Genomic DNA, 8,809 nt, shown 5'->3' with positions numbered 1-8,809 from the left:
TGCCCTGGATAGGTGACAGGGCCATGGATGTCACGGGCTGTGCCCTCTGCTGGATCCACTCCTGTCCCCAGGGGAGGGTGACCCCCAGGCCCCCCTGCCTGCACAGGGGCTGTCACCCAGCCCAGGGGACACCGAGCCGCGGAGGGGAAGGACTTTCCCGGGGCTGTGTGATGGAGGGACAGGAGCTCTGGGGAGACTGAAGGGGGCTGGATCCTTGATGCGCTCCCTGTGCCCCACGGTTTGAGGGCTGGGCCCCCATCCCTGTCCCCGGGTGATGCAGCTGGGGACCCTCAGTGGGGCTGGACCTGTTCCCCCATCCCCGTGTGACTCAATCAGGGACCCCCGGCAGGGCTGTGCCCCCATTCCCGTGTGATTCCCGGGGGCTCCGTGCTGGAGCTCCGCGGCCGTGGGGGCGGCGGCGCCGGGACCCCCCGATTCCCGCCGGGCACCCGGAGCCCCGGGAGGCGGTGCCGCCCCCGAGCTCCCCCCGGAGCCCCCCCAGAGCCCCCTCCCGTCGGGGCACGGCGCTCGCAGGAGGCGGCTCCGCCGCAGACGCCGCTCGGTCACCGCCGCGTTCACCTCGCGGAGCCGGGGCTGCCCGTGACACCGGGAACAGCGGGAACAGCGGGACACCGGGCATACCGGGAACACCGGGAACAGCGGGAACAACGGGAATACCTGTAACAACGGGAACACGGGGGCTGCCAGAAGCAGCGGCACTGCCGAGGCTGCCGGGAACACCGGGAGCAGCGGGACACCGGGACTGCCGGTCCCGCGGAGCCGGGTAAGCGGGCGGAGGGAGCGGCGGAGCCCCGGGACCCCGCAGGCACCGAGCGGGACCGGCTGGGGAGCCTCGTGGGGACAAACCGGGAGCTCCGTGCTGAGAGGGGGTCGGGCTGGGAGCGATTGGGAGCCCCGGAGGAGCGGGGGAGCCCCGGGGGTGGCGGAGCCGCTCCTGCCCCGAGCCCCGCCGGGCTGCGAGGGGTCTGGGCCGGCGGGACCGGGACCGGGCGGGAGTGCTGGGGCACGGCGGGAATGGGGGTCCCAGCCCGGCCGGGGGTGCGGGCCCAGAGAGGTCTCGCTGCCCCCCGACCCTGCAACCTCTTCCCGGCTCACCCAGGGGGGCACTGGGGTGGCACCGGGGCTGTCACGGTGCCGTTTGCTCCCCTCGGGGCTGGAAGCTGAGCAGGCTCATCCAGACGTGAGATCCATTTACACCCCGGCTGCTCTGCCTGGCGCTCCCCGAGGTTTTGGCTCCCAGGACATGCCCAGGACCTTCTCCTCCACTGGCTTGGGGGGCAAATCTCTGCCCCCACCGGGTGTGGGTGGCGGCAGAGCCGAGCCGCCCCCGTTCCTCCACCTCTCCCCAGGATCGGGGTTCCCGGCCCGGTTTGGGACGCGCCCCGGCACTGGGAGCGCAGGTCAGGCTGGGAGCGGCCATGGGGGACACGCCTGGAGCCGGATCCCTGCGGAGCCTCGTCCAGCTCGCCTGGCTGTGCCTCTTCTCCTCCGTGCCGGTGAGCGCGGGGCTGGGCCGGGGCAGCGGGGTTGGCACTGCCGGGCTCTGACCCCGGGGCGGCTCCATCCCGGCCCCATCCCGGCTCCATCCCGGCTCCATCCCGGCCCCATCCCGGCCCCATCCCGGCTCCATCCTGGCTCCATTCCTGCTCCATCCCGGCTCCATCCCGGCCCCATCCCGGCTCCATCCCGGCCCCATCCCGGCTCCATCCCGGCCCCATCCCGGCCCCATCCCGGCTCCATCCCAGCTCCATCCCAGCTCCATCCCGGCTCCATCCCGGCTACATCGCAGCTCCGTCCCGGCCCCATCCCGGCTCCATCCCGGCTCCATCCCGGCTCCATCGCAGCTCCATCCCGGCTCCATCCCGGCTCCATCCCGGCTCCGTCCCGGCCCCATCCCGGCTCCATCCCGGCTCCATCCCGGCTCCATCGCAGCTCCATCCCGGCTCCATCCCGCCTCCATCCCGGCTCCATCCCGGCTCCATCCCGGCTCCATCCCGGCCCCATCCCGGCTCCATCCCGGCCCCATCCCGGCTCCGTCCCTGCTCCATCCCTGCTCCATCCCAGCTCCATCCCGGCCCCATCCCGGCCCCATCCCGACTCCATCCCGGCTCCATCGCAGCTCCATCCCGCTCCATCCCGGCTCCATCGCAGCTCCATCCCGGCTCCATCCCGGCCCCATCCCGGCTCCATCCCGGCCCCATCCCGGCTCCATCCCGGCTCCATCCCGGCTCCATCCCTGCTCCATCCCGGCTCCATCCCGGCTCCATCCCGGCCCCATCCCGGCCCCATCCCGGCTCCATCCCGGCTCCATCCCGGCTCCATCCCGGCCCCATCCCGGCCCCATCCCGGCCCCATCCCGGCCCCATCCCTGCTCCATCCCGGCCCCATCCCTGCCCCATCCCGCTCCATCCCGGCCCCCTCCCGGCCCCATCCCTGCTCCATCCCGCCTCCATCCCGGCCCCATCCCGGCCCCATCCCGGCTCCATCCCGGCCCCATCCCGGCCCCATCCCGGCCCCATCCCGGCCCCATCCCGGCTCCATCCCGGCTCCATCCCGGCCCCATCCCGGCCCCATCCCGGCTCCATCCCGGCTCCATCCCGGCCCCATCCCGCCTCCTGCCCAGCCCCGGCTGTGGCCGCGCTTCCCGGGGGCTCTCAGGGCTCTGCAGGCTCTGAGCCAGCTCCGGGCTTGCAGCACGGCGGGGCCAAGGTGCTGGAGAAGACCTTCGAGGAGTGGCTGCGGTACCGTGACGAGTGCCTGAGGAGGATGGCGAGCGAGCCCTACCCGGCAGGTACACAGAGCCAGGGCTTGGCTTGTCCCTCTCCAGTGTCCCCTGCTCCGGTCACCCACGGGACTGACAAGGATCTCCACGTGTCGGATGGGGACCCAGGGCTGGGTGTCCTGGGGGGCTGAGGCTGGCGTGGGGCACACGGGCCCATTTCAGGGTGGCATCAGCCCCCTCAGGGGTGCTGGGATAGCAGGGCTCGGTGTGTCTGTGCCACCAATCTGAGCATTGGCTGTCCCTGTCCCTGCCCTCGGAAGGGCTGTTCTGTAACAGGACATTTGACATGTACGCCTGCTGGCCCGACGGGAGCCCCGGCACCGCCGTCAACGTCTCCTGCCCCTTCTACCTGCCCTGGTTTGAGAAAGGTGAGGGTGCCCTCCTGCCATCCCCGAGCTGGAATCCAGGGCCGAGCCCTTCTGGGGCTGGAGAGGCTCTCTGGGCTCCTCTCCCTTCCCCTGACAGGGGCAGGGGACCCATGAGCAGACCCGGGGTGAGGGGACAGCGGGGCTCAGAGCAGAGCCAGCTCTGCCCGTGGCTGCCCTGGAGAACTGAGCAGGGGCAGATCCCTCATCCCGGGACAGGGGCTTGGGGAGCCTGGGGCACGGTGTCTGTGCTTGGGGGAGCCTGGGGCACTGTGCCTGTGCCTGGGGGAGCCTGGGGCACTGTGTCTGTGCTTGGGGGAGCCCGGGCACTGTGTCGGTGCTTGGGGAGCCTGGGGCACTGTGCCTGTGCTTGGGGGAGCCTGGGGCACGGTGCCGGTGCTTGGGGGAGCCTGGGGCACTGTGCCGGTGCTTGGGGAGCCTGGGGCACTGTGTCTGTGCTTGGTGTCCGCAGTGAAACACGGGCTGGTGAGCCGCAGGTGCGGCACCGACGGCCAGTGGGTGACAGTGAACGGCAGCCAGCCCTGGAGGGACTATTCCCAGTGCGAGGATGAGCTGGAGGTCACCGCTGAGGAGGTGGGACTCGGCTGGGATGGCCGGGGCAGCCTGGCCGGGGTGGACACGCACTCACCTGGCGCTGTTCTCAAATGCAGGAAGGCGCCCGCCGGCTCATGGTGAGCTTCAAGGTGCTCTACACCGTGGGCTACTCGCTGTCGCTGCTCACCCTCATCTCCGCCCTGCTCATCCTCACCGCCTGCAGGTAGGAGCCGGCCCTGCCCCTGCTCCCTGCCCGCACGGCGGCCCCGCCTGACGCCGCTCCCGCAGGAACCTGCGCTGCACCAGGAATTACATCCACGCCAACCTGTTCGCCTCCTTCGGGCTGCGCGCCACCTCGGTGATGGTGAAGGACGCGCTGCTGGAGCGGCGCTGGGGCGTGGAGCTGCTGCAGGTGGCGGACTGGGAGGCTCTGCTGAGCCACGAGGCGAGTGCTGGGCTGGGCACAGCGTGGGACCCTCGCCCTGGGCAGGGCTGGGGGGGATCGGTGTCGGTGCAGCCCCAAAACCCCACTGGGTGAGCTCTGAGGGTGCCAATGTTGCCCATGCACCTGATGGATGAGGTCTTGGGGTGCCTGTGGTGGTCCTGGGGTGCCCATGCACCTGATGGATGAGGCCTTGGGGTGCTGTGCATGGTGCTGGGGTGCCCATCCACACACTGGACACACTTGTGGGGTGCCTGTGCTGCCCATGACCCAGCAGGTGAACTCTTGGGGTACCTGTGCACTCGCTGGGTGGGCTCTGGGGGTGCCAGTGCTGCCCATGTGTCACTACAGGACACAAAACAACATGAGCACACACACTGCTGCTATGAAGGTGAAGAAAAGGGAAGTTTATTATCTGACTAACATTTATAGATTTCTAAGAGTGCCAGTGGATTGGAGGGTGACAGTGCCCCCTCTCCAATGACACTGGACAAACCAACAGTCCATCAAATTTCTCTTCTTCTATGAAAGAATGCAAAGCAATGAGTTATTTACAGAAAGTGTGCGAGAATGTAAACAGAAAGTTCATTACAAGAATGTAAACATCAGAAGGCTTAGAAAATCTTAAAAGATCAGGGTGACACCCATGCACCTGATGGATGAGGTCTTGGGGTGCTGTGCATGGTGCTGGGGTGCCCATCCACACAGGACACACTTTTGGGGTGCCTGTGCTGCCCATGAGCCAGTGGGTGAACTCTCGGGACACCCACTGGGTGAGCTCTGGGCCTGTGTGGCACCTGAGGGATGAGCCCTTGGTGGCACCCGTGCCCCTGATGGGTGAGCTCTGGGGGTGCCTGTGCAGCATGGGGGAGCGCTCAGGGTACCTGTGGCTCCATGGGAGGGCTCTCGGGGTTCTTGGGGTGCCTGTGCAGCACCACCCCCGGTGGATGAGCTCCTGGGGTGACCCTGGGGTGGCTCTCCCGTGGCAGGCAGCGCTGGGGTGCCGTGCAGCGCAGGTGCTGATGCAGTACTGCATCCTGGCCAACCACTACTGGTTCCTGGTGGAAGCTGTCTACCTCTACAAGCTGCTCATCGGCGCCGTGTTCTCCGAGAAGAATTACTACAGGCTCTACCTCTACCTGGGCTGGGGTAGGAGCCCCCCGGGCGCGCTGTGGGGAGGGGACAGTGCCCGGTGTCACCCGGGGGCACCGTGGTCCCAGGAGGGTGTGGGGTGGGGGCTCTGCCACCCCGGGGGTCCCCCCAGCACGGGGGTGGTTTCTCAGCTCAGGAGGGTGCTTGGTTTTACAGGGTTTGCTGTGTGACTTGCAGGGACCCCCGTGGTGTTCGTGGTGCCCTGGATGGCCGCCAAGTACCTGAAGGAGAACGCGGAGTGAGTGGGGATGGATGGACAGGGATGGATGGATGGATGGATGGATGGATGGATGGATGGATGGACAGGGATGGATGGACAGGGATGGATGGATGGATGGATGGATGAATGTACAGGGATGTATGGATGGACGGATGGATGAAGGGACAGGGATGGATGAGAGATGGATGGACATGGATGGATGGATGGATGGATGGATGGATGGATGGATGGATGGAGGATGGATGGATGGATGGATGGATGGATTGGATGGATGGGGATGAAGGTGGATGGATGGATGGATGGATGAGGTGATGGGGGATGAAGGGATGATGGATGGAGGATTTGTGGAGTAGGATGGTTGTGATGGCTGGATGGTGGTGATGAAAGTAGGATGGATGTGGGCTGCGAGCTCAGAGGTTGCTGAGGGTCTCTGAACCCTCTGGCTGGCTGAAAGCTCTCGAGGTGCTGGCCCCAGCCAGGGTTGACTGGCGCTGTCTCTCCTCCCTCTCCAGGTGCTGGCCTGAATGGACATGCTTATGGGATCTCCGCATCCCCATCCTGCTTGCCTCCCTGGTAGGGACCAGCTGCCAGCCCCGGGTCTGTTTGGACAGCAGCAGCTCAGCCCCTGGCCCTGGGAAGCTTCCAGCAGAGGCCAGGAGGCAGAGCTGGCCTGCAAGAAGCAGCCAAATGCACAAGGGGTTCAGCAGTTTGCTGACCCCTGGTTCTGGGGGTTCATGAAGGAAGCTGGGGTGCTGAAAGGGGCTGGGGGTGGCTCTGCTGCTTTGTAGCCGGGATTTTGGGATGGCAGGAGGGGAGGAAGGGCAGCAGCAGCCCCGGCAGCACAGGGGGTGCCATCTCCTGCTGGGTGTCACAGCCAGGGTGGGGATCCTGTCTCCCCCTCCCAGATCAACCTGCTCATCTTCATGCGGATCCTCAAGGTGATCCTGGCCAAGCTCCGGGCCAACCAGAAGGGCTACGCCGACTACAAGCTGAGGTGGGCTGGGGCCAGTCTGGGCTAACGGGATAACGCCCCCTCCACGCCCCCTGCCCCTCCACCTCTTTCAACGACCACCCTATGATTAACTGGCAGTTTTGCTGTCCCCTTGCTGTCCCCCAGGCTGGCCAAAGCCACCCTGACCCTCATCCCCCTCTTTGGGATCCACGAGGTCGTTTTCATCTTCGCCACAGACGAGCAAACCACGGGCATCCTGCGCTACGTCAAGGTGTTCTTCACCCTCTTCCTCAACTCCTTCCAGGTGAGGGGGGAGTGAAACAAATCCTTGCTCTGGGCACACCACGGAGCAGAGGTCAGGGGCTCCCTCTCTGGGCTTGTTCTGTGGTGCTTCCATGGAAGGGCAGCACTGCCTCTGTCCTTGAGGGCGTGCTGCTGCCTCCTGTGCTCTCTGGGGACCCCGGCCCTAAAAACACCCAGGAGTGGCCTGGGGGGAGCCAAAGCCCATCCCAGCCCCAGGAGAGGGACAGCAGGGAGGGGGCTCACTGCTGGCTCTCCCTGCAGGGCTTCCTGGTGGCTGTGCTCTACTGCTTTGCCAACAAGGAGGTAACATCCCCAGCCCTGTCCTTGTACCTGTCCCTGTCTCTGCCATAGCACCTGCCTGGCTTCCCCACCCCACCCCGTGCCTGCAGGGAGGGCACAGCCATGGATAAGCCCCTTCTCCCTCCCCTCCATGGCAGGTGAAGTCTGAGATGAAGAAGAAGTGGCAGCTCTGGAAGCTCGACCACCCGGTGCTCTGCTGTGCCCAGTGAGGGGCTGCTGGCCACGATGGCCACAGGGCCTGGCTGCAGGAAGCTGTGCTGGGCAGTGCCCACCCAGGATGGCCAGGCTGGCACGGGTGTCTGGCTGTGCCACACTGGAGCTGCTGGAAGGGACATCCCTGCTGTGACCCAAGGGGAGGTGGCACCTCTGGCTCTTAGCAGGCACTGCTGTGTGGGCAGCCTCTCCCAGGACACCTCCCACACACAGGGAGCCCCTGGACACCCACACCCCCCTGGGCACCTGTGGGATCACAGCAGGCAGGGGCAGCCTGGCCCTGCAGGGGCAATGGGAGGTGCTGCCACACCCTGGGCCACACCACAGCCTGTCCCTGTCCCCGTGTCCCAGCCCAGGACCGTCTCACCAGGCCTCCCCAGCCACCCTGTGAAGCTCTGCACAGCGAGGGGCTGCTCCTGCTGCCTCCCTCATCACTGACACAGAACAGCAGCTCCATCCCCTCCTCGCTGCCCTGCACAAACCCCTGGTGCCCCTGCCATGGGCAGAGCCAAGGATGGAGCCCCAGAACCACCTGGGAGTGAAGGATTTGAGAGCAGCAGCTCACTGGGGCAGAGCCCAAGCTCCCCCATGCCAGGTTTAGTGCCCAGCCCAGCCTCCCCTGCTCTGTGGAGGAAAAGCTGGATTGCCAGCCTGGCAGGAGCTCAGCAACCAAAGGCTAAAATCCTGGCAGTTTGCTTTCCAGGGGGGTGCCAAAGCATCCTCCTGCCCTGGCCAAGCAGGCTGTGGATCCCGGGAAGCCCAGGGGCAAGGGAAGCAGCAGAGGTGGTGTGGTTTGAGCAGGGCTGCTCCTGTCCTGGGGGAGCCCAGAGCAGCTGGAGACACCCCCAGCCCCAGCCCCTTGCTCCAGCCCGTGGGAGCAACACAGACACTGCCAGAGCTGTTCCCATCACATTCCTTCCTTTCACGAGTCCCCTCCAGGCGGGAGGAAGCAGCTGGGAGCTCCAGGAGATGCCCATGGACACAGGAGGTTCTCCAGGCCCTGCCCTTCCCCGAGGGGCTGGGGGAGCCTCTGCCAGTGCCTCAGGGAGGAGCTGCCTCGAGCACACAAAGCAAAGAGGCTGCACCAGCCTGGAGTCACAGTCCTGGATCGATGGAACCCCCACGAGACCAATTTACACATTAACTCTCTTTTCAGATGTAAATAAATATTTATTTTTCAACAAGCAGAGCCTGCTGCTTCTGTATGCTGCAGGGGAGGGAAAGGGCTGCTGGGCAGAGACAGCTGAATCTCAGAATGGAATTGGGGGGGAAGAATCCTAAAGCCCATTCGATCCTGCTCCTGCCATGGCAGGGACACCTCCCACTGTCCCAGGCTGCTCCCAGCCCTGCCCAGCCTGGCCTTGGGCACTGCCAGGGATCCAGGGTGGGCACCCTGTGCCAGGGCCTGCCCACCCTCCCAGGGAACAATTCCCAATTCCCAATATCCCATCCATCCCTGCCCTCTGGCAGTGGGAGCCATTCCCTGTGTCCTGTCCCTCCATCC

The 8,809-nt window shown here is 66.0% G+C and overlaps 1 protein-coding gene across 1 annotated transcript; it reads left to right on the top strand.

Annotated features, from left to right (window-relative positions):
- Positions 1-540: 540 nt before the first annotated feature.
- On the top strand, positions 541-8,494 carry LOC135454369 (glucagon receptor-like). The gene is made up of 14 exons (XM_064726391.1): positions 541-784; positions 1,371-1,517; positions 2,716-2,812; positions 3,064-3,171; positions 3,641-3,762; positions 3,840-3,946; positions 4,012-4,168; positions 5,155-5,314; positions 5,495-5,555; positions 6,050-6,110; positions 6,443-6,531; positions 6,655-6,793; positions 7,054-7,095; positions 7,230-8,494. The coding sequence occupies exons 2-14, from the start codon at positions 1,440-1,442 to the stop codon at positions 7,299-7,301; spliced, it is 1,293 nt and encodes a 430-aa protein (XP_064582461.1). The 5' UTR covers positions 541-784; positions 1,371-1,439; the 3' UTR covers positions 7,302-8,494.
- Positions 8,495-8,809: the final 315 nt, after the last annotated feature.

This window comes from Zonotrichia leucophrys, chromosome 14, assembly GCF_028769735.1.
Source record: "Zonotrichia leucophrys gambelii isolate GWCS_2022_RI chromosome 14, RI_Zleu_2.0, whole genome shotgun sequence".
Classification (NCBI taxonomy): domain Eukaryota; kingdom Metazoa; phylum Chordata; class Aves; order Passeriformes; family Passerellidae; genus Zonotrichia; species Zonotrichia leucophrys.
Note: the sequence above shows the minus strand (reverse complement) of the source record. Positions and strands in the feature narration are given on the sequence as shown.

Excerpts from the sequence above, each read along its gene's own strand:
- LOC135454369 (XM_064726391.1), top strand. The coding sequence starts at position 1,440 with ATGGGGGACACGCCTGGAGCCGGATCCCTGCGGAGCCTCGTCCAGCTC. Across the intron at positions 6,111-6,442 it reads CCATCCTGCTTGCCTCCCTG|ATCAACCTGCTCATCTTCAT; the intron begins GTAGGGACCAGC and ends TCCCCCTCCCAG. Across the intron at positions 7,096-7,229 it reads ACTGCTTTGCCAACAAGGAG|GTGAAGTCTGAGATGAAGAA; the intron begins GTAACATCCCCA and ends CCTCCATGGCAG.